Source organism: Pteropus medius, unplaced genomic scaffold, assembly GCF_902729225.1.
Source record: "Pteropus medius unplaced genomic scaffold, Ma_sr-lr_union100, whole genome shotgun sequence".
NCBI classification, from domain to species: domain Eukaryota; kingdom Metazoa; phylum Chordata; class Mammalia; order Chiroptera; family Pteropodidae; genus Pteropus; species Pteropus medius.
In genome coordinates this window covers 4,792,484-4,817,957 of record NW_024342647.1, presented here as the reverse complement: position 1 = coordinate 4,817,957, position 25,474 = coordinate 4,792,484, and the positions used below count along the sequence as shown (strand labels likewise).

The 25,474-nt window shown below is 47.1% G+C and overlaps 1 protein-coding gene across 1 annotated transcript in view; it reads left to right on the top strand.

The window, feature by feature from the left end:
• The window catches only part of PAPPA (pappalysin 1), a 219,355-nt gene that overhangs the window by 136,144 nt on the left and 57,737 nt on the right, over positions 1-25,474 (top strand). The window contains exons 11-13 of the mRNA XM_039866768.1: positions 18,760-18,873; positions 19,803-19,938; positions 22,254-22,467. Coding sequence (XP_039722702.1) covers positions 18,760-18,873; positions 19,803-19,938; positions 22,254-22,467 — 464 coding nt within the window. The remainder of the gene's footprint in view (positions 1-18,759; positions 18,874-19,802; positions 19,939-22,253; positions 22,468-25,474) is intronic.

The following is a 25,474-nucleotide window of genomic DNA, read 5'->3' as shown; positions in this document are numbered from 1 at the left end:
GTAATAACATCTATATGGCAGGTGTTTGTCAAGGATGAGACAGTTGATCCAGAAATGTCACTTTCCTTCTGATACTGATAGCAACTGACAATATTTCAAGAAATGCTTCTTTCTGCCTGTGAAGTTTTAGTAACTGAGGCATCAAATTAGGAACAATTGAATTTTATGTTTTGGTTTCTATTTGTATTATTTTTTAAAGGAATACTCTCCTCTGGCTATAGAATTCGAAGCAGAGAGAGACTTTGAGAGTCTCTTGATTTTATGCCACTTAAATTAAGATATGACTTCGATTAAATAACTTCCTTAAACCTCTCAATCCTCTCTCTGCTATGAAATGAATCTGATATTTGGATTCACAGTCAATATCATCTTATTGTGAACTTCCTATGTCCAAAAGCATCACTTTCAGCAGTGAGTTGAGGTTGAGATGAATAACTCAACCACTGCCCTCTAGCAGTCTGTAGTGTCCATAGAGGAAAGGGAACATTGAAATAGGGCCTTCTAATAAGAAAAGACAAATGTTGGCCGGCTGTTGTCATCTGGGGACAAATAGAGCTAACCTCAGAGGGATGTCCACTGAGGGGGAAGGGTGAACCTGAACAAAAGGCTGCGCCTCGCATCTGTAGTCATGCCACAAAAATGTATTGATGGAGCAGGAAACGTGCCACGTGGTTTGAAGGGCGAGTCTTCATTTTTCGCTTGCCAGTTGGGTCTTAACTTGAAGCCCGAGGACGAGCAAGGCATTGTGGTTTGGGGATGCTTCCACTGGCTCTCCACAGAGAGCAGACGCGGCCCCGCCAACCTACTCCACGGCCCCTCTAGGAAGATTCCTTGGCCTTCGTCTTCCCTCCTCTCCAAACCTGACCTGCTCCCATCCCATTGTCTCTATTCCCCACATCTTTCTGTACTCTCCGATTCGGGACCAGACCCCATCCTCTCATCCCTGTCATTCACCGAGGCTCCCTTAAGACCCTTTCCCATTCTTGTATTTTATTTTCTCTTCTTCTTTAAAATTACTGTTGTCGTTTTAAGTGGGGGCACCGATATTCAGCCAGCATGGCCTTTGCTGTATAATTTAGTTTCATGTTCTGTACCCAAGAAACATGTAAAAAATGTAAACAGTATTCACTCTCCAAGGCTGTAAGGCACTTAAGAAGCAAGAGCCAGCTTGCTGAGCCCGCGGCTTCGGCCGTATTGAATTTTGTCCCCCAAACCACATGCTCATTTCTCTAAGTCTGAAAGTAAACTTTCTCAAGCTGGGCCCAAAGAATGGGGTTCCGAGGGGGAGTTGGGGTTTGGCTGTGCACAGAATGTTGTTTTTGTTTGCGTATGTGCTTGTTTGTTTGTGTTTGTTTTTTCAAGCCCCCTACCCTCCATTTTCTATCCCCCATCCTTACTTTTTAAATTAGCCTGCATGTGTTATCTATAGAACCAAACCAAAAAGGGCCTTCTACCCTCTCTTTCACCCCAGCTATGGGTTTCTTAAAACTCTTCTAATTCTTCAGCCAGATCCGAGTGCCAGGAGGTCCTGGATACCTCTGTGCATGTTCCTTTCTCAGAGCGAGATGGACTCAGACAGGAATGTGAGAGGCACCCCTGCCGAGAGGGGTGCCTCTGCGCCAGGGCCATTCAACAAAGACTTTCCTGGGGCTTCTGCCCACCTTAGGACCCTTTCTCAAACTGGACCCATCTGTGCAGCTGGTGACAGGGAATGCGTGGCTCATGTCTGCATGTCTCTCCACCCCAGGACAGAGGCACAGGTTTGGGAGAGATCTGGTCTGCTGGCAGGGTACTGCCTTCAGGAAAGAGGACACTACCTGGGTGATACCCAGGTCTGCAGTGCAGCTGCCTGAGGCAAGGGGTCCAGGGACAGAATATCAGTTCAGCACAATGCGAGGAAGGAGCTACACTGACATGCATCGGGGAGCTATATGGGCCAGAGCTAATGTTCCAGAGAAGGCAGAATTGTGTCACTTGTTACGAGCCCAGGCCCCACAGCAGTTGTCTAGTAGAACTTTTGGTGACAATGGAAGTGTTCTGTGTCTACCGTGTCCTACAGAATAGCCTCTAGCCACCAATTATACTGAGCCCTTGAAATATGGCTCGTGAAACTAAAGAACTGAACTTCGAATTCTAATTAATTTAAATTTAAATAGCCACATGAGAGTAGCGGGCTTCCTGTTGGACGGAGCTAATCTAGAGTATATCACATCCAAGGGCGGCCACTCATAGTGAGACCTCAGGCAAGTTACTTAGCCTCTCTGGGCCTGTCTCCTCATCTGTAAAATAGGAAAATGAAGTGGTCATTGTGAGGATTCCATAAAGCCCTTGGAACAGTGCTTGGTGTAGAGTAAATGGTACCTAAATTTATTCAGTTGTTTTATTAAATCCTTTTAACCAACTTATGTGGTAGGAATCGTGTTCCCATTTCACAGATGGGAAAGCAAAGTTTCACAAAGGATCCCCTACTCCAGGTGGTGGTACAGGAGTGAATGCAGCTGTGTTAGCCCCACAGCCCATGCCCTTTCCAGTATACCCCACCAGCGGCCCCAATATATTTTTTAAATAATATTGCTCTCTTTCCCAGAATGAAACATGACACACTAATCTTTTTGTGATACGATCTCTTAAATCTTATAAGTCTGCATTTATGCTCAATGGAGGATTTTTGACTTTGGAATACATTTCCCATCATTCACAATAAATATTGGTCTCAAGGATCTCTTGCCTGTGAAGCTTTCTGTATTGTCCCCCATGGTCTATAATGTCCAATAGCCTTAGCAGGCAGGGCCTTGCTGATCTGTACCAGCTCTTCTTCACAGCCCATGGCCTTAAGGGTATGTTCCAGGCAGAAAATGAGCCAACTTGCAATCCCCAGACATGCTGTGGGGTTCCCGTTTCTCCTGCCCAGGAAATCTGTCATTTGCTTCTCCATTGCTTTAAGGCTTAACTGTCCTTCAAGGTCCAGCTCAAAGGCACCTCTTCCCTATGGCCTCCCCAGACCGTGAGTAGCCCTTACTCTTTTGACATATCATAGCCCTTCTGGAGTTACCCAGTGGCCCAAAGCACAAGCTGCCTTTTAGTTTGCATTTGTCTGTGTCCACGGCTTTTCATACCAAATGGCTTGTGACAACTAAGGCTTTCGATGCCATCTTATCCCTTTAGGCACTTCTAGTGCCTAGCGCAGGATTGGCTGCCTACGGAACACACAGAGAATGTTTCTGGATTCACCGAATGACGCCATTAGAAAGAACATCCGCTGACCGATGTCTTCTTTGTGATTGGCTTAAATATACAAATCCGCATCTCTAAGTGATTCCCTTAAGTGGCCAGATTCCCTTGTGTGTACAATAGGTGACCCGAGTAAGCAGGGTCTTTTTAAGTCCCCTGGTTCACCCTCTATATTACAGATGAGGCAGGTGAGTCGGGGGGAGGACGAGGTCCTGAAACTCAGCCTCAATTCAAATTCCTTTTGTTATGCTGTGCCTCCAGAATTGCCCACTGCTCCAGAATGTTAGCTGCAAAGACAGGGGTTTTTTTCTGTGTTCACTGCCATGTGTCTTAGCATCAAGAACAGGGTCTGACATGTTGTAGGCCTGTGATGAATATTTCCATGTACTTTTCTCTGTCGACAGCTTTGCGTAGAAAGTGGGAAACGGCTTCCAGAGGCCGAACTGTGGGATAAAGTCTCTCCCCCTTTCCCTCTTGTGACTGTGGGAACACTTAGGGTCTGGGTGGTATCCCTGTGACTAGAGGTTGATGGAAACATAAAGGGCTGTCTTGCTGGCTTGAGAGTGTGTGTCACCCTCAGAGAGGTCTTCCAATGACAGGCCCAGCCAAGGAGAGTGTAAAGAGCAAGAGGAAGAAAGGAAGGGAGGAAGGAGAGGTGGAGGGAGGAGAGAAGAGCACAATAGACATTAGGCAGAGAGGAAAAGGAATGACTAAACAGTGAGAAATGACAGTAACGACATAACAGAATTGTAATTATAGGAGCTGATAATCATGACAGGAGCAGTGTGAGTGGCCTGGCCATCGGGGTAGTCAAGTCACAGCCCTATCCGGAGTTCTGTGCTATTTTAGCACCTTTACACTTGCTACCCGCTCTGTGAGACAGTGACTAACTCTTTGGTTTACAGAGAAGTAAGTAGATCCTCACAGAAGTTCAGTAACTTATCTCAGTCTCTGCGACTGTCCTGGGGATGAGGCAAGGAAATCTAGAATTTGAACCCATATCTGTCTTCTTCTAGAGCAGCGGTCCCCAACCTTTTTGGCACCAGGGACAGGTGCTCCTACGAGAACCTAATGCCCGATGATCTGAGGTGGAGCTGAGGCGGTGATGCTAGCGCTGGGGAGCGGCTGCAAATGCAGATGAAGCTTCGCTTGCCCAACGCTCACTTCCTGCTATGAGGTTTGGTTCCTAACAGACCACTGACTGGTACCAGTCTGCAGCCCAGAGGTTAGGGAGAGCCAGGAAGAAAGAAGCAGGAAGGAATGAAGGAGGGAAATGTTAATTGTGTGTTTCTAAGATGAAGGGCAGTGTCTAAACACTTGCATGTTCCAGGGCAGTTTTCATCCTTGTAACAACCCTCCGGAGTAGGCACAGACACCTTATTGGCGGTGGAGGAATTTAGGCTTTGTGAAGGGTTCAAGGCCATGCAGACAGTAAATGGCAACAGCTGAAATTTCCAGCCCACATCCCTTTGGCTGTAAAACGTATGTGACTGCCACTGCTCCAAGGAAGGTTCAGGAAAGTGGCAGGTGTAGGGATTGTTGAAAAGTTCACATCCTAGATCATGCTGCAGTTGTTCCCAGGGACCTCATCTCAGAACAGCTGCTTCAACACCCTTCTTTGTGCAGATGTGGGCTGCCTTGGCCAAGGGTGCCACTGGGGGAAAGCATCACTCTGGAAGGACTTGTCCCTCGCAGGAATCTGCTGATGAGGTGGTAAACATGTCAGTCAGCAGTGTTCACTGAATAGTTTGTGGGCAAAGCACCCCCCCCAGTGTGCATGTCACAATCACTGCCCCTATCTCTGAATTTTGGAGGGGCAAGCCAGAGAGAAACAGCACCTTTATCCTTAAGAATGAGAGCCCTTGTTTGAGCTGAAAGTCCAGCAGGACGCTGTCAAAAACATGAGCAATCCCTGGGCCTGTCCTCTGGTTCCTTGTACATGTTAGTGCTTTGCATCCTTTGGAGCCTCATCCTAGGAGAAATCAAGCTGGAAGCAGTGCTCTTCAAGAGCAAAGAGGAGAGAGCCAACCACTCGGTGGTTTTCAGTCTTTCCTTACCAAGGTTGTAGGTGGGGAACAGAGACCCCAAGATCTGCAGTGAGAACCCAAGGACAATGCACGCTGCGTGGTCATCCTGCCATAGAGTGAGACTCCTGCAGGTGATGTGACTCATACTTTGTCTTGGACACAACTCGGAACACACAGATCTTAATTAGGAAAGTTGGAGGAGACAAATGAGGGGGAGAAAAAAGGAAAAACAACAACAACAAAAAACAACCTGGAAAGTCTTCGGTTTATAAACTTGAGACAACCTTGTTCTTTTAACACAGAGATGTTTTTAAGTGAAAAGTCACTCCCCTGACATTTCTTCAATAGGCCAGTGTGGTCAAGACTTCAATTAACCGCTGCTCTGCTATTCCTAACCAAGGGTTTCGGTGACCGGGCACAAAGCTGGGATATGGTCACCGCTTTCCTGATTAACCCATAAATGTCCCAGGGCTCCCAGAGAAAGGCCGAAAGGAGGTCTGAGCTGAGTGGTCGAGGTTTCCATGTTTCAGTGTTTTGCTTCAGAGTTGGCGGTGTTTCCCAGTTCTACCCTGGAACCAGCAGAGAGGATATTTTGGATTCAAGCTAACTAGATTTGTGTCCTTGATCTTCGATATTTGATTCTCTACTCAGGCAGTTTGGGGTGCTGGATTTAGCGCAGACAACACTGCCTGGTCCCGTTCTAGAATCACAGCATCTCGGTATCCTGGAAGTGTTTCGATGATCAACATGCTTCTCTAGAAATGACAATGCCTCTGAGCTCTGAAATAAAAATCATGATGCTTCAAGATTCATATCTGGAGCTGCCAGGGCCTCCATATTTTCATCTAATGCTGGCAGTGCCTCTGTGTTCTGATCTTGAGACTAGTTAATATTCTGGTTGAAGCTAATAGAGAGCCCTTTTGATCTGATCCACTGTCTACACTGCTTTTATACCCTGATCTAGAATTCACAAAATTTCATTAATTGCTTTCAGTGTAAATGTTTAAAAAAAAAAAAGGAGAGCCAGAAAATCTGTGATGTGTTTTTAAAAAAAACAATGTGCTCAGAAAGCTGTTTGCAGCAAGATTCCGCATCTCGAACTTTATCCTTCATGCCTCTGCTATTGACATCATCTGGGAAACTGGGTTTTTCATGGCTCAGCTGTGGCCCAGTTTTTTTCCCTTCTCTTGCCTTTTTATTCCCCCAGCCTCTGCTCTCCAGAGCCTGCTCGACATTCAGATTTTGCATCGCAGTCAGAGCCCTCAGGCATAGGTGGCTGAGGGAACTTCCTTCTCCACACCCGTCCCTCAGCCTGCAGGTACCTGGAACACAGAACCGGAACACAGAACCTGCCGTGTTGCTTGTTCTATGAGTGCTGCTCACATAATCTTTTACCCTCCGCCCACCCTGTCTGTGGGTTTGGGAGCTCGTCGGGAGAAGGGATTTTCCCTTTATCGCTTTTGTTTCTCTGGGATTCCATTTTCTCATATAAACCATGAGGAATAAAGAAACTAACACACATAGTCAATGCTATATACATGTATATTGAATGAGGACATGAATCACGAAGGAATAAGAGAGAAATACAAGAAAAAAATCTGAGCTTTGGCTGCGAAAAAAAAATCTGAGTCTTCTAAAAGAAAACTGAGATTTCTGGGAGCCCCTGACCTCTGCCTCTCACCCCTGAAGAATTTCAAGAAGGTCCCACAACCCACTCTCCTAACCCCGTCAGCATCTTACTGTTGGAGAAGACACATGTGCCGTGAAGTCACCCACGGACCATCTGGTCGGGGATCCCGTGTCCCTCCTCGGCTACGGGAGATTACGTAAACTGGACGGCAGCCTCCAGATGTTAGCAGTTTCTGCTCATTTTTTCCCTCCCTTTTCAACAACAATAATAATAATTAAAACAAACACAGTCCTCATCCCCTGCCCGCACCCCCAAATTACAAACAGGTGGGCCCAGATGCCCTTCCCCTTCTCCTCCGAAGGCCTCTTCGTCTCTAAGCAGAGCAGCCGACCCCTGCGCTGAGCCGGAGAGCCAGGCCAGCTGCCTTGTGGTGTGGGCCACAGGCCCCGGAGAGGGAACATGGCCATGTCATGAGAAGTCCCTGTGCTGGACTTTCCCTTTCCCCAGCTCCCACCTCCCAAGCCTTGGCCTCCAACTTAAATGGGTGTACTCTGGAGGACTAGGTGGCTTAAGAGATTAGTAACGAGATCCCAAGTCTTTTCAGTGCTGGGTCAGGAGTTCAGAGGCAGGCCTGGGTGACTAGCGAATGGCATAATTACAGAGACCGGAGCAGGCCTTGGAGGGGCTATGTGAAATGAGCCTGGCCAGGCCTTTAAAAGGAGGAGTTGTCAGCAGCACAAAAGCAGACCGCCACATCCGACACTAATCACTCTCCCTTGTTAGAGGATTTACTAGCTGTGGGGAGCCCCAGCCCCCTGCCCCAGCACCTCCTCAGACCTCGTGTCTGGGTTTCGGTGATGGGTACAGCTCAGCGCCTGGCTCTGCTGTCTGCGAGATGGAGAGAGAATGCCGACCCCACGGCTATGAGAATTAACATTTCCTACAACGTCAGTTGGTGACCAGTGTCCTTATTTGAATTATCGCTACCACTGCTGTGGTGATTCTTTCTTTCTCCTCCTCGGCCTCAGTTTCCCCGTCTGGAATTGGGTAATGTGAAACACCTCTTCACAGTGACTTAAGGGTGGAGCAGAATGGAGGGGAGAGCAGCCGGGTGCCCTCCGTCATCACTGTTTTTGCCGTCATCCTTGTGATGCTCATCATTTACACTGAGGGCCTGAGCTTCCTCACCTGTATAATAGGAGACGGGCTGGGAGTCACCCAGGCGGGGGCAGACCCAGACTTGACCATTCCCGACAGGTGTGTCTTGGGCAACCCTATTACCCCTCTGACCTTTAGGCTCTTCATCTGTAGAGTAAGTAAGGATGGTGTTACCTGCCTCACAAGAATGTGAGGATCTGCCCTTGGAACACAGGTGCTGGTCACAGTTGCTGGTTTAGATAATGGTACAGAAAATACTCTGGCTTTTCCACCTATCGTGGATACTTTGTCAGACCTCTCGTGTAAACGTTTCCTTTGAAGAAGGTTGGGACGTCCACCTTCTGTGCCCTGCCAATCCTGAGCCTGTGTCTGTGAAATTAAGCAATTGCATGAGCAGTCCCCGACTATCAATTCTATGATGCGGAACCATCTCTCTTCTAAGAAGTTTAGTTTCGCCGCCTGTAAAAACGTTAGTGTGCTACTATGCTGTAGAACAGTGATGTCTTAAATGATTTTTTCACTCCATTCCTCTTGAAAGCCTAGACTTTTTCTGCATGATTGTTTGATCAGGCCAGGGTCATGCACCCCAAACCACAGGATTCCAGACATGGGGGGAGGTATGGGCCTGGAGGATGTTAGACCCCTAAGGAGTGTGAAACGCTTAATATGTTAGGGACAGACCCTGGGAGCAATGAGGTGCTAATCACCCCAGAGCTGAGCCCCAGGGCTGGAGGGCATAGAATGCCAAGTTATCTTATCTGGAAGTGACTCCCGGTGGAGGACCTGAAGTCTGCTGCTATTTCCAGAACTCTGGGGGTGGGGCTGAGGGGTGAGGGGTGAGGAAGAAGGTATCGCTCTGTTGCACACTGGCCCTACACACAGGAAATGCTTCTTTACTTGATTGTCTGTCCATGCCAAATAATAAATCCTGAAATCGATAGAAAGGCAATCCACCCCTTCCCCTCCCCTCCTTCTGTCTCTTTAAGACATGCGTCAAAGAGGAAGGCTGCTCTGGAGGCCTGGGGAAAGTGATAATTGTTTCTAATGGTCGGTTAAAAAAAAAAAAAGCCTGGCTTTCTTCTCTCTGTTTCTGTCTCTGTCTCTCTGTCTCTCTCTCTCTCCCTCCCTCCTTCCCTCCCCCCTCTCTTATTGCTGTTAAGTGTGTAAAAAGGAAGTTGGAGGAGGGGATTAAAGGGATGTGTGTGTGTGTGTGTGTGTGTGTGTGCGTGCGTGCACACGTGTGTTGTATATCTTTTACCCCTCAGTTGCCCATTAAGTTTTCTATGTTCAGAGTCAGTTTGGAATGAGGGGCACAGGAAAGAGGTCAGGGTAGGCATAGGAGTGGGGAGAAGGACAAGCCAGGTGGGAGAGGCTCTGAACCTGGAATTGAAGCATTTGGATTGCATGTGTTCATATATGTGTCAATCGAGATGAGGCATGGGAAGCACCTGTTAGAAAGCCTGATATATAGTGAAGGATCAATAACATCTATTGTTATTGTTGCTAGTGCATTCTTTTATTCAACTCATATGTGTTTAGTGGGTACTTTAGGGCTTCCTCGGCTCTTAATACTGATGATGTAATAAACATGACCCCATTCCTGCCCTCAGTGAGCTAACAGTGAAGTTCAAGGACTGCAGGTAGGTTCATCTCCTGGGCCAAAGTTGAGCAACCATGTGTGGCTCACAGTCTGCTTGTGTCGAGATGGATTCAGAGGTCTATACTCTGGGGAAGAACATGTACTGTCTAATTCACGATGTCTGTCCTGGGAAAGAGGTGGCGGAATGGCAGCACCAATGCTGCCTCAACCGATCCGGGGGCTCGAGGGCCGCTCTGCTCCCTGTTAGCTCTCAGCCTCAGTTTCTCATCTGGGAAGGAGAGGTAATGCTCATACCTTTTTCACAGGATAGTTTTAAGGATTAGATGAAATAACAGAATCGAACAGGCTCTAGAGTGCATATCGATGAGAGAAATCACCTCGACTACCAGTTACTATTATCATCCTCATATTTACTGCACATCAAGTCCGTGTGAGCCTGGGTGGCAGATGGGTCTAGCTGCAATGCCTGCTAACACTTGTGCATGAATCTTGGGTCTCCTGGTGGCCTTCGTGCATCAACCACATCATCTCTGCACATCGGGCTAGGCCTATGGAGACCTGGGCTTCTGGGTCAGATAGGTCATCCCTGAACCACGTGTGTCACTTCAGAAAAGTCATGTGAGTTCAACACAGGCAACGTTTGGTCAGCCCCGCCCAGTGACTTACATTAGACACCAAAGAAAAGGAGAGATAAATCAGGCACACCCACTGTCCTCAGAGTCCATGCATGGAGACAGATGGACAGACGAGAAACCGCAATGCAAATGCATTGCAGAAAAGGCATGACCAAGAGTTAGTTATTGGGAAGTCCAGCCACAGGGTGGGAAGAGAATGGACTTTGAGTCAGACCAGTTGGCTTTGACTCCTAAGCCAATGCCTTCCAAATCTCAGAGTTCTTATCTCTAAAGTGGGGACAAAAATATTTACATCTCAGGGCTGTTATGAGAGTCAGATGAGATAATACGCAGGAAGCGGCCATCCTGGTCAGCTGTCTTTAAGGGTTGGTGCCCTTTCCCTCCCACGCAGGACGACTGAGGAGGGAGCGATGTGTTCTGTAGGGAACAGCTACTCTGGCTTTACAGAGGGGGCTTTATCCTACCTGAGCCGCACCATGTCCCCGTCTCCCTGGGCCCTTTACAGCCCGGGTCTGGTGCGCTGCCTCCCAGCAGGCTTTCCCTCCAGTTGTCATATCAAGGAACTCTGCCCCTCTTGCAACCTTGCAATTCTTGGGAAAATAATTTGGCATTGGACCTGTAAGCCTGAGGTTAAAATGTGGCTTAAGTAGAAACATTGGGAAACACTGCCTGGTGTGCGTGTGTGCGTATGCGCACGTGCGTGCGCTTGTGCATTTTTGTGTATTGTTATTGTCAACATGAACCCCATTATTGCCCCCCATTCCTTATTCCTAAGTCTCTTTGGTTGAAAGAGGAAATTGGAGAGGATGGGCTAAAGGTTTGACAAGTACTTCCTCCCTCCTGTGATTGACAAAAGGGCATGTAAATCTGTAAAAGTGAAATTCAATAGAAACCTCATGGCATCTCCCCTGTGTGGGAAAATACCAGAACTCCCGCTCGCCCTGTTCTCCCTCTATCTCCCCGCCTCTGTGTACGTCGTGTGTGGGTGGAAGATAAACTGGATTTCAAAAACTCTTTGAAAGCAAGACATCGTTAACTCCTCTAATTGAAAGCAGTCGTCGGCAAAGGAGGGGGTTTGGTGGCGGGTGCTGGATGTAGTGGCTGGCAGTGCATGGAGCGGATGTGTGTCCCCAAGTCTTGGGGCCTCTGCTCTGTCAGTCTGGGCACCCACAACTACCACTAGATACCCTAGCCCCTTTTAGAGGAGCTTACAGCATACTCTCAAGCCTGTTTCTCCTCTCCGCTTTGGGCTCTGTTTCCATCTATCTGTCTATCAGATATGACGGCTGGAATCACATGTCTGAGGACCATCGCAGCTCAAGTCCAGTGCTCTCAAAGTTCTGGGGGAAGATCTTCAAGCTCTTTTGCAGCATATATCAAAAACAAACAAACAAATAATAATAAAACAAACGAAAAAACAAACCAGAAAACACATTGCTGGAATGGATGCAGTCAACTTTTATCTTATTCTCTGGTTGTCTTAGACAGAAAAGATGCCTTTGAAATTAGTTTTCCATCTCAGAGTGTCAGAGACATGAGATCCATGAGTCAACTCAGAGGCCAACAGGATGATCACACTTCATTGCAGAGTCAACACTTTCTTCAGCAGCAGTCACTAGGAAGAGGCTAGAAATCAAAAGCCAGCAAAAGGAGAGAACTGAAAAGCCTTCTGGGGATTCATCTTACTTTATCCTTTTGCAAGTGGGAAGGATGCGTGTCAAAGGAAGGAAGCAACTGAGTCAGTTCTAGGAGGCAGGTCCTTTGGCTGACCGTCCAGGGCTCTCACCACGTAGCCCTGCCCAGGGCAGACCTAGACGGGCCTGCTTCGGTCTGCTGAGGCAACTTCTATTCAGGTGCCCAAGAGATGGCAGCAAGGAGAAATGCCAGTCCATCCTCTGTAACAGCCCTGAGAGATATGAAGGCAGGACCTTTTCAACCTCGCATTGACAGTTAAGAGTGTGGGCTGGGTTTGTACCTGGATTTGAATCCCGATGCTACTAACTGGTTATGACCTTAGGCAAATTACTGGACCTCAATGTCCTTATCCATAAAATGGGTATGATAATAGTACCTCCCTCACAGAGTTGTCAAGAGGATTACATGAATAGCCAAGTACATATGGAGTCCTTAAAACAGTGTCCAGCATAAAACAGACACTTGATATATGCTGCTGTTTTTATTGTTGTTCATTGAGAACCTATGTGTCCTCTGTGCTTGGCAATCTGCTAGGATTTATTTGAAGATAAATAAAACATGATTCTCACCTTAGAAGTCTTCAGAGTTTAAAGGGATAAGACTGGTCTGTAAACAACTATAATCCATCTTGACAAGTGCTGTAACCAAGGTATATATAAAGAACTATATGGACACAGAAGAGAGAGCAATTAATTCTGCTTGGGAGTGAGCAAAGGCTTTCAGAGGAGGAGTGATATTTGAAACTGGCTTTGAAGTATGTGTAGTATTTCACAAAATGGTCAATCCAGTGCTTTGGAGTAGAGTTGGTGGGGCGGGGTAGGGGGACGTTTGCAGGGAGAAGCCTGGGCACAAGCATCATTCATGGTAGCAGAGTCCACAGCATGTGGGAGAAGGAATCGTCCAGTTAGAAGGGAGCACCACTGGGTACATATGTAGACACCTGCCTGCTGCTAATGGAGGGAAGACAGCTGGCAGTGAAGGCAGGGACCAGCTGTGTCTAGTAAACTTTCCATCCTGTGGTCCATGGGTAGCCATGGAGGGAATGATAAGTAGCACAGTGATATGATTAGTTTTTCACTTTGGAAAGTTAATTATGGGGACCTTTGGAGCAGGGAGAGCATGTGTGGTAACTGGAGGCAAAGAGAGTGGTAATCGATGCCCTCTTCTCCATCAGAGGAAGGGGAGGTTTTAACCAAGAAAAGTAACAACTGTGGTGCTTCATGATAGAATACACAGAACATGGAATCAGAGGCATCAAGTTCCAACTTCTGACTGTCATGCACAATTGGATATATGATCTCGAAAGAGTTATTTAAAGCCTCTGTGCCTCATTTTCTCATCAGAAAAATGGGATGATGATTCCAACCTCATGGAGTAAATTTGAGGATGTAATGATATTGTGACAGAGATCCCTGGTGGGTATTATAACTGTGGGCATCCATAAGCACCTGGGGCACTTAGAGGTCATTCATTACAACTACTACAGTTCACAGGTGGGAAGTTGCATGTGAGAGATATGTCCAGCTAATAAGTGACACAGCCAGAACCGATCCAGTCTTCTATTTCCCATGGGTGGTACTGAAGTAAGTATAGATATAAGTGAAGATGATGGAGTCTAAGGCAGGAGTCTCCAACCCTCGGGTCATGGACTAGTACCAGTCCGTGGTACTAGTGGCCTTTTAGGAACTGGGCTGCACAACAGGAATTGAGTGGTGGGCTAGCAAGTGAAGCTTCATCTGTATTTGCAGCTGCTCCCCAGCGCTAGCATCATCACCTCAGCTCCACCTCAGATCATCAGGCATTAGATTCTCATGGGAGCACCGGTCCCTGGTGCTGAAAATGTTGGGGACCGCTGGTCTAAGAGATTGTTCTAAAGATAAGCGGTTCCCCTCAAGGCCAAGGGAGAAAGTGGTTGGTTGCCTCTTGGTTCCTGCAGGTGCTAAGTGGTGGTAAGAGGCAGTGACCTGCTCAGCTTCCATCTGAAACCTGAGGCTGGGCCTCCTGGAGGAGAGAGAGGCATGGGCACCAGAATTCCTGTCTGTTATTTGGTCTGTGAATTCTTGGGGGAAGAGGGAGAAGTCTCACTGGAGAAAGTATTCTACTCAACAAAAGTAGGATCGAGAGAGTGCAGAACATAGGCGAGGAAAAGGCATGAAAAGTTGCATTTTCATAACAGTTTTGCCACTTATCTTATATTGTGAAGACACCTACCTTCCTCGACCACTGAAAAAGGAACGGTCTCAGGAGAGAACCTGTTCAAGTTCCCACAAAGAGTAGGAGGAAGTACAGCCAGCTATCTCCCCCTTGGCTGTTGGGAAGAGCTGTTCACAAGTAAATTGGACTATTTACAAATGGACATGAATTCTTGGCCCATGAAGTAATCAAGAAGATGCTGAGGAATCCCTCCTCCAACCCTAACAAGACCTAAATGGGGGTGCTTGCCAACCCAACCACATTTGCTCTGTGCCTAGCAACATTATACAAATTCCCCTTCCCCTTTTACTAGATCATTTATTTATTAGTGTATTTATTCATTCAGTGAACATCAATATTTTAGTCATTCAAAATAATATTTGTTGTATTTCATTTTATCGTGATAAAACAATAAGATATCTACTTTCGTAGCAAGTTTTTATGTGTACAGTGCAGTATTGTCAATTATAGGTACAATGTTGTACAGCAGATCTCTAGAACTTAGTCATCTTGCTTAACCGAAACTTTATGCCTGTTCATTAGTAACTCCCTTTTCCCCTCCCCCAGCCCTTGGCAGCCACCATTCCACTCTTTGATACCATTCCACCCTTCATCTAAGGGGAATCACGCAGTATTTGTCTTTTGGTAGCTGCTCGATTTCGCTTAGCATACTGACCTCAGGGTTCATTCTTATTGCCTCACAGGGCAGGATTGCCTTCCTTTTTAAGGCCCATAATAGTCCATTGTATGTATATACCACATCTATTTATTCATTTATCTGTTGATGGGCATTTCGGTTGTTTCCACTTCTTGGCTGTTGTGAATAATGCTGCAGTGAGCATGGGAGTGAGCAGAAAGACAGATTTCAGCTCCAGGAAACCCCCTCTGTATCTCCCTAAGGGAACCTGAAACCTAGAGGCAGCAGATATTTCTAGAGCCCCCTGGATGTGTGCCATAAAGGCAGTGAGCAATGTGAAGGGAAGAATCAGATTGTGTTCACACTAGTGTGACAAAGAGGGTAAAATGTTTACTGTGTTCAACCCCTTTGCATCTATGGGGCTAGGAGGCGAGGTAGAGCCCTCAGCTGTATCGGAAGGATTTGTGTCTGCCCGAGTAGACAACCTGGGGAGAGCAGGATGGCTCTGCGTGAGTTTTAGGAGACAAGCATGTTGGCAGAGAAGTTTGGGAGAACTGAGAAGGTCACTGGAGCCAGAGACCCTGAAGACACTGGGGAGAGGGAGCCGATGGGTGAGGAGGGATTTGAGGTGACGACATGAGAGCTTGAGTCCACCTGGGGTGTGCGATGTAGCTCCCCTGCTTGCTCCCCAGCAAAATGTTCGGTAGAATCTACTTTGCTCAGTAATGCTTCAGGGAGTTGGATTTGCTTTTGTGGAAGATGCATAAAAGAGGGCGGGTAAAAACAGAGCTTCCCCATAGAAATAGTTATCTTGGGATCACACTTTTATTCTTGGTGACCAACCTCATGGCCATGGGCAAGGCATTTTTTTCTCTCAGGGCTTTGGAGCCCAGTGTGCCCTACGCCCTCAGCAAATGACTGCTGAATGAGCACATTCATGCGGGGTCCATAAAAGCAGGAGACGCGTTGAGCGTTTGCTCCCCTGTAGCCTTCCCTTACCTCCCCAGGAACATGGATGGTTTTAAGATCCACTGAGGCTTTGGGCAAAGGTTCAGCTGGATTTGTTTGTTCCTCTCTGATCTGCTTTGACTGTCCCTGGTCAGGATCCCAGCCAGCCTGAAACAAACACAAAACTTAAGTAGGAAAACAGGAGGGTAAAATAACAGTGCTCTTCTGAAGCCCCGTTTAGTGCTGAGAGGGGAAGAAAGAACAGATAAGAGGACATTGTATTTAAGCAATAAGGACTTTGTTCATGTCGAGACTTCTCTGACTGTGAATGCTTTAGATGAAGAGATAAGCCCCTCCCTCCCCCTCCCCCCAGCCCTCCAAAGATGTCCTCCACCACGCTCTGCTGGGGGACAGGCAGCTAAGAACACAAGGGGAAAGAATTCCAAAATAATACATGTCGAATTGCTGGCCTGGATTTCAAATGCCATAGATAGTTTATGCAAAGTCTCGCACTGTTGTAAAATGTAACACAATCCACTGGCGGATCTGCCTTAGCTCGGTCCCAGTTGTTTTTGAGAAAAATAAATAAACTCGAAAACATCTTCCAGCCCATTAAAGTTACTGTGTTTTACCCATAGTCTCCTGGGTATTAGGCTTCCAGAGATTTGAATAACTGAAGCCATCACCTAATTCCTGGCCAAGGAGATGGTTGATTCTTGGCAACTTTACTGTCCTTAAGAAGTTACCTGTGACATTCGGGAAACTAGTACTGTATTCCCAGGACCCACTGATGCCTTGGGGAGTAGGGAGGGGAACTTTGGCAGTGAACAAGTTTCAATACTTTTTAATGTTTTTAAAACAGTGAAGCTCTTTCCTTAAATGAAACATTACAAGGCAGCTTGATATATAAAACAGATGATGCTCAGATGATGCTCTGGTTGAAACAGTGGAGCAGAAACTAAGCAGATTTTCCCATATTCTGACCCCCCCACCCCACCCCCCGCTCCAGGCTGACACCTCCAAGGAACCATAGGAATCCATAGGCGACACCTTGAAATCCTATGACCCAATCCATTCAAATATGAAAGATAAACCGAGGTCCGAAGAGGCACGATAACTAGTCCACAATTAGACATCACATTTTGAGGGAGCTCGGACCAGAACCAGGTCTCCTTAATCCAAAGCCAGCTTGTCCAAGAGTGACAATGTGTGATTCTCTACACTTGGTTAAGCAACTTTCTTCCTTTACTTGAGGTTTCAAGAACAAATTGATGAAGACATTTACATTAAGGGACACTGGCTGAAGGGTATAGGGAACTCCCAACATTACCTTTGCAACTTTTCTGTAAATAAAAATTACTCCAAAACAACAAAAAATATATATATATATGAAAAGCCACTGATGCTTGCAATTGTAGATTATAATGCAGCCATGTCTTACATCTTGATGTTGATTAGTGAATTTGATATGTAACTTTTCCACTCCACTTTAAGTTTTTTTTACTCTCATCTATATGAATCCATAGGGAAAGTCTTGCTTTGCATGATTTTATAGATGGCATCATAATGTACTCGTGTCTTGTTCCTTTTAATTCACTCAGCGTTATGTCTGCGCAGTCTCTCTGTGTTGAAGTCTATGAACTCATGAGCGGGGCTTCCATTTTGTTTGGCCAGGACTTGCACTGAACAGGTGTTGGATGTTGTCAGTATCGTCCCTGTCTATGAATCTCATTCAGTCCTCTTAACATTCTTTTGCTTATAGAATCCCATTATGTGACTGTCATACTTTATACATTCCTTTCCCAACAGATGAACATGTAAACTATTCCCAACCTTTTGCTACTGTAGATATTGCTGGAATGGATATTTTTGATCCTTGACTATATTGAGCCTCCCTAGGTCTGCCTTACTTCCTGAGTAGATTGAGACCTGCTGATGTGGAATGACAGGTCCAAATGCACAGGGAAATTCTGAGAGAGGAGCCATATTAGAGCTCAGAGGAAAATCGCTAATTTGAGGTGAACTTCTGCGAAAATTCTGACCAATCTCAAGAACAACTCAGCTCTTCCTAACCTTTTTCATCATAGTGCTTTTCTGTTCTCCAGCTTACAGTTATGTAACTCTTTGTGATTACTTGATGAATAGTTGTACACATTGTCACTCTAAGCTCCTCAGCATCTGTCTTGTCCACCATCTTGTCCCAGAGTGCTTGGCAAATAGCAGTTATTCAATAAATATTATTTGAGTGAGTGAATGAACCAGTGAATGAAATGACATTTGAATGTACAAGAAACCCCTAAGTTTGAAGAATTCTACTCATCTATACAGGCTTTGTGTTTCTTTAAAACCACTTGGTATATCTATCATTGAAAACGAATATGTGTATGTGTTTGTGTACATATGTTTATATATTTATTATATATATAATATATATTATATTTGGGGGGGAAGCAAATGCTTATAAGCAGAGCTTCATCTTTGCTCTATCATTAATATAGTTCTGAGCACAATTTACAGATTTGTTCTAAAGAACTCTGCTTGGTATTCACGAGGCTATGAGCTCCAGCTCCTCAGCTAGCCTTTCCCGCCACTTTCTCAAGCTCTGATAATGCCAGGCAGCTTATCACAACTTAACCACTCTGGGTTTCTGCTTTCCTCTGAGCCTCTGCTTCTGTTCCTTCTATTTGCAGTGTCCTTCCCCTTACTTCTAACCTATTCTTCCACACCTAACTCAAATATCAACTCCTCTAGGATTTGTCTCCATGGGAATTACTCTATCACGTCTACCACCAAGACTTGCTATCTGTTCTTTTCTTAATAGCGGTAAAGATTTCTCTCTTCTACCTTAGAATGTGGGCTCCTGGAATAGAATCTTATCACTTTATCCACGTCTCTTCCTGCAGTGCCAAGAACAAAATATGTGGATAGTGAAGGTTTGTCAAGTTGAATTTAATTCAGCCTCTGAGACCTTCTCCAACATTTGTTTTTTTCTTTTTTTTCCCCAGGTGTGTCGAACCAAGGTGATCGATCTCAGTGAAGGCATTTCCCAGCATGCCTGGTATCCTTGCACCTTCAGCTACCCATACTCCCAGCTGGCACAGACCACTTTCTGGCTCCGGGTAAGCCAGAGCTTCGAGAGCCTTAGAATCTCCAGCAGTGGCCCCCAGGAGCACTGACTCTATGACCTTTTCTCAGCATGGTTTGTTCACCCACTGAGGGTGTTCATTTTAAGGACAGGGATGCTTTCTGAAATGGAACCCTTTAATTGCCGTGAAATATCCCCAAGTCATTCTTATTTTGGCCAAGAGTTTGGATACCTTTGTCTTCCTGAAACCTCCTATTCATTGTTCCAGGTTTTTAAAAATGGTCTTTTCTTCCTTGAAATCTTTACTGATCCTCACAGAAAACAGTGACTGTTCTCTTCCTTCTAGTCCTGTACATGTTTGGTCAGCTGTTGGATGACACTTGTTGCATGATATTGCTTACCCGTCTACAAACCCATCTTCTTGACTAAGGATTGTGGATTGTGTTGAATTTTGATTTGCATGTCACTGACCTACTTTGAATCCATAGTCTGAAGAAATGCAAGGGCCATGTCTTATCAGCTTTGTCTCTCCAGCGCCCGGTACAGAGGTTAGCATGGAGAAACGACAAATAATAAGTACCATTTTTTGTGGTTTTAGCGTGTGCCAGACTCTCTCTACTCCCATTATCTTCCTGAGCCTCGCAGTCCCCCTGTGATGTAGCTATTTACTTAATCCACCACTTGGGCATAAGGGAATGTAGACCCAGAACAGCACAGCCACCACTGAACATCACACAGGAATATCTGGGATGGAGCAGAGCTGACACTGGAACACAGTTTCTGACCTCCAAGTCTGTACTATTCCTTATGAGGTTTCACTGCCTCCCTCCTTCCATCCTGGGCCCATGACAAGTAGTCCACTTCTTGAAATAAAACATTCTCCTTGAAGTGCCCTGCCTGTGGTTGCTTCCCCACCATGTGACGGAGGGCGCGAGTGACCCTCTGATGTCATGTGCATTTCAGGCATACTTTTCTCAGCCAATGGTTGCTGCAGCTGTCATTGTCCACCTGGTGACCGATGGGACCTATTATGGGGACCAAAAGCAGGAAACCATCAGCGTCCAGCTGCTCGATACCAAAGATCAGAGCCACGATCTAGGTGAGCATACCCCCTCGGGCCTGACTTGCTCTGCCCCCGGGCGGTTGTGAGGGTCACCTGAGAATGAGCCCTTCCTTCCCCTTTGTTCTTTCTTGTTCTCTGGCATTCTGATTGCCTGCAGATCAGGGAGCATTTGTGTATCTAGAGAAGTCTGAGTCTAACAGGTATGAGGATGAGGGGTCAGTGTGAAAGTCTGCCCTTCAGGAGCACTCTTCTGCCAGACACCTCTAACCTCAGGCATCCCATGTGGTCCTCACAAGACCCTGGGAAGCCTGGGCAAAGGCCATTTCCCACTGAGCGTGTCAGCACCCGGGACCCAGAGAGAAGCATTGAGAGACTCTGGGTTATATGGCGGGACCCAGGAAGAGTAGAGTAGCCAGGTTTTCAGAATATTAGCCCCCTGCTCTTTACCCTATAGCCAGAGATGCCTGTGAATGCTCTCAAAGTGCCAGTGTGTGTCCAGCATAAGCTTCAGACTTTTCCACGGCAGTAGGAATAAGAAAGAGTCAGATTCAGAAGTAGGAGGGCTGGCGAGGAATCAGCTACCCCAGCACAGGATAAAGAGGGAGGACAAGGGCTGGGGTTGTCACATGACCACCCCACCTCTGCATACCCACATGAGCCGTGGTACACAGGAAAGAGCCCCTGCTCCAGAGCTGACATTCTAGGTTTAAATCCCTCCCCTACCACTCACTCACCTTAATAATGTGAGCAATTTTCTTGACTTCTCATACCTAACTCAGAGCCTCGCATTCCTCTTATGCACGTTGGGGACAATGATGCCACTTACAGTCAGAGCGACATAGTAAAGGAGATATCCCTTGAGACTGTTGTGACCCGCGCCTAACACAAGACCTGGCACTAAGGAAGTCCTATTACTTGCTCCCATATTTCCAGTCCCCCTTGCCCAGCAGACCTCTGGGCAGCCATGCCAGGTGTTTGGAATTCCAGGCCGGCACCATTCCACAGGGAGCTGCTCATTTCAAAGACCCCTGGGAAGTAAGCAGGCATGGGGTCATTCTAGGGTCAAGCAGAACCCAAGAGAGGAGGGAGGGTATTTTTGTTTTGTTTTGATGTTTACTTATTTAACTCATTTTAAAGGCAAGGGGTGGGGGTGGGCATATGAATAAAGGAGAGAAAGAAAACCCCTCTGGACTTATCTGGATTCCTGAGAAATTTCCCTAAGTGGGAAGCAAATATTTTCGTAGCCGTCCTGGCAGAGAAGACCACAGTCGGGCTTGGAGCAGAGGGTGTTCAGCGGAGTGGGGGAAAGTTCAGTTCCACAGAAGCTCCTTAGATCTCCCTACATGATGCCTGAGACCTCCACATATCCCCATCCCTCTCCACCGTGTCCCCATCCTTTGTCCCCAGCATCCTGACATGCCCTGCCGAGGCTTCGCAGCTCTGAGAGAGAGGACTGCAGAAGGGGGCTGCCGAACTGGGAGCTTCACGTCCCAACCTAGCAGCCTTGCCGCGAGATGCTCAGGATTATCTCTTTTATTTTTTTGGATGGATAAATTGAGTCTTAGGGGTTTGCTGGAGTCACAGAATAAGGAAGTGGCTAAAGCAAAAACAGAACCAAGTTGCACCAATACCAAAGGCAGCTTCCGCTTCATCGTCTCCACCCCCGTCACCATTTCCTTTCGTCTCCTGCTGGATGCGCCTCTTCTCCCTGCCCCTCTCCCTGCTGTCTGGAAGCCTGGGGACTTGTTCCCTGTTCTGGAAAGTACCGAGGGCTTTTGAGTGAGGCAAGCTTGGATTTTATTGGACTTTATATCCCTGGCTGTTTCATGTTCCTCTGGAAAGCTCCTTCTTGCTCACGATGCTCCTTCTGTCTGCAGATTGGTTACAGGTTCCTACTTCATCACGGGGTTGCCCTCAGTTTCCTAGATTCAAAAAGAGAGTAGGTTCCCCGCCTCCCACAGGAATGGCCTCTTGCTGTGAATTATTTCTGGGAAGGCGGTCTGAAAACTAGCAACCCAGACCATCGAGCCCTCATGCGACGTGGGAGGGAAGTGAGGGCCAGTGATGCTTGGCTGAGGGGTAGCCCTCTGGGGGAGGAGAGGGGCTTTGGGCGCTAGGTGAAGGGAAAGCTTAGGGGGCAGGGAGGCAAGGGGGTTGGAAAGATTTGGAACCAAGAAAAAAAGGCAGACAAAGAAACTTTCAATCAAACTCAAAATCCCCACCGGCCACCCAATGGTGCTTTTGTGCAGTGACATGAAAGGGTCTGGGGGCTTCGGGAAGGGCCCATTGGGGAGGGCGTGACTGGCCTTGAGTAATGAGCCTGGCCCCCGGCCCTCTGTCTCCCCTGACAGGCCTCCACGTCCTGAGCTGCAGGAACAATCCCCTGATTATCCCGGTGGCCCATGACCTCAGCCAGCCCTTCTACCACAGCCAGGCGGTACGTGTGAGCTTCAGCTCGCCCCTGGTCGCCATCTCGGGGGTGGCCCTCCGCTCCTTCGACAACTTTGACCCCGTCACCCTGAGCAGCTGCCAGAGAGGGGAGACCTACAGCTCTGCCGAGCAGAGGTAAGGCACCCTGGGGCTGCTCGCCCGGGCCATTTTGTAGCCAAGTGGGACGGAGGAATTCTGGGACCCGGGCAGCCATGTGTCCTGCTGTAAAAAGTCAGTCTGTGTCTCCCTTTTCCATCTCTGTGCTCCGATCAGCTCTGCCTTTGGGCCTGGGAGGCCCACATGTCTCTGAATTTCAGGGGTGAGGGAGGGATGTGTGATGGAAAGATGACCTCCTTCACCTGGCTTGCCATCCCAGAGCTGACAGCCGCTTGCGGGGCGACCCTGGGCATATCACTTTCCCTCTCTGGGTCTCAGTGTCCTCATTTGAACAAAGAGAGAGTCAGTGGATGAGCTCTCTTCCAGCTCTGGAATATGAAAATATTCTGCTTCCTAAGTAACACAGACAAGAGGCATCGCCCTTTAAAACTGAGGGGGATGGAGTGGGGACTGGTATTTATTTCATCCCAGTTCACTGTGTATTTCAGCGATGGGTGAAATCACTATGTCATCCTACACCTGGCTCCCGAGGTCCCCCCGGTGGTCTGAGAGCCTGTCTTTCAGCTGTGTAACATCACTTCCTCAGGGCTTTGGACCTGGCGTCTGTTAATGTACCTAGTTTGGAGCTGAGAGAGGAAGATGTTTTCTGGAAAGACTATGAACTTTGGTGATGTGCTTACTGGATCTGAATCTACCCCTTCTTGACTGTGTGTCCAGGAACAAGTCACTTTACTTTTCTGAGTCTCAGTTTTCTATTTTGGAAAAAAAAAAAAAAAAAAAAGATGGTACTATCTACCCCATGGGGTGGTCTTGAGGGTTAAATGGTTAGGCACCACACAGAGATAATGTATTAATAAAGAACATTTGTCTCCATATGATGGTGGTGCTTTTCAGCAGAGAATTCCATGTAAAGTACTCAGAGTCACAGCTGGAAGAAGCCTCAGAGATCATCTAGTACATCCAAAGTGTCCAAACTTCTTTGTTACCCTCTAGAATTCCACGGCCCCCAAAGGGGAAGTACTGGTCCAGAGTCACATAGCATCTCTCATGTTTGTTTAATGAGATCCAGAAGGAGAAAGAGTCGGGATCTCAATGGGCTCCCCTAGAGTCAGGCCCTCTGAAAGGCGATTCAGTCCTGCCCTGTATTACCTGGGAGCATGGAAAGGGGAGCGAGGAAGGGGCCATCGGCCTTTCCCACGCCCCTGCTACCACAGAGGATACAAAAGGTGGTTGCAAAACCCGCATTGCTTCGCACCCACTGTCTCTAGCTTCTGTTGTGCAAAGTCTGTTGCAATCCTTCGGAGGCCAAAGAGCTCCTTAGATATCACTCATTGTTATATTTCACCCTAAGAGGGCTTTTTCATCCCTGCCTCTCCAGGCTATAAAAATAACTTAATTCTCAGAACCCAGAGAAACAATGCAGTTGGAAAATGCAAATCCTTCGACCTTTCCACAATGCTTTCCATCTTTACCCAGCCACCCGCACCATCCGCAGGCTGACTGACTGAGGTTAGCACTGACTTCTTTGAATGCTTAATGAGTAGTTCCTGTGCCTGAAGTAAACAGTAAGAAGTGTTTAACCTTGGAAACAAATCAATCGATAAGTATTTGTTGAGTTATTTGACTTGTGGAAGTACTTTGGGGATAAAACATTGTCCTGTCTCTGACTGGTTGTATGATGGTGAACCAGTCACTCCTCACTGGGCCTGTTTCCCCATCATGAAATGATAATGGATTGGATATTTTTCATGGTTCTTTCCCGTTTGAATAGTCTGTGATACCCAAGAGCTAGGAGGGACAAGAAGGAAGAAGAAAGAGTCGATGTTTGTTATTTTGTTATCTTATTTCATTATCTGTCCTGGGAGATATGGACAGAGTGAGTCAGTCAAGGCCATCCAGCTAGTCAGAGGCAAAACCTTGCTTTGTCAGCCCCTAAAAGCCATGTTCTGCACACCAGGAGAGAAGAGGACTTTTCACAGTTGCTCACATATGAGCATTTAGTCAGTGAAACTGAGTAAATTGCTGGAGACACAGCCCTGAGGGCCTTGGCTGGCTTGGCCCTGAGCTTAGACAGGGCTGGGACAAGCTGAGCCCCCAGGGCTGAGGCTGCAGGACGCAGGAACCCCTCCTGAATGCTCCAGGGGGAAAAGGACAACAGCTGCTCCTGGGTAGCTGAAGAGGCATTTACCCAAACGGGTTGGACTGTGCAAATGTGTAAATGAATTAAAACAAACAAACCAGGAGGGAAGAAAAGAAAAATAAGCAACAAATGTAAAAAGCCATGAGATGTTTTTCTTCATTCTGAAAAACACCAAGGTAAATGACATCACTTTTTATAGCACAGATTTCGGCTGGCGTAGTAGAAACATCCCACTTCACTGCCCGCTATTTCCCAGGTGGTGGAAGGTGCTGTTCTCCCTCCCCTCACGGTCCCACCCACAGCCTTTCCTCTCCTCCCTTCCCTTCTCCTCCCCGATCTGTTCTCTTCCTCGCTTCCTCTCCTCGCTCCCCCTCCTCTCTCCTCCCTCCCCTCCCCTATCTCATCGTCTCTCACCCCTATTTTTCCTCCTCATTTTCTTTCTCTTTTCCTGGGAGGAACGTTATATCGGGCGGGATGCCGCAACGGAAGTACCACTGCAGCAAAATCAATTCAGGTGGTGTGTTCTGACCTAGATCCAAGGGTCCCCAGTTCCCAGGCAGTGCCTGGGGTGAATTCAGAGGTCCAAGAAAACAAGATCAGGTTTCTGATGAGAGGTCCAGTTGTGGAATTCTTGCCAAACCCCAACTCCACACCTAGTTAAGGGGAAGAGGGAAAGATGGAGGGGCAGGGCATAGTGATGGTGATGGGTGAGCTAAGGGGCTTCTTCAATGAGAAAGACAATCATGAATGGAGTCTCCAGTGTGTCTAACACACTCTCTCTGTCTCTGTCTCTGTCTCTGTCTCTGTCTCTGCCTCTATCTATCCTTATGGTTCTAATCAGAGATGGAGCAGTTTATTAAAAAATCTAGTGAGCCTTGTATTTAG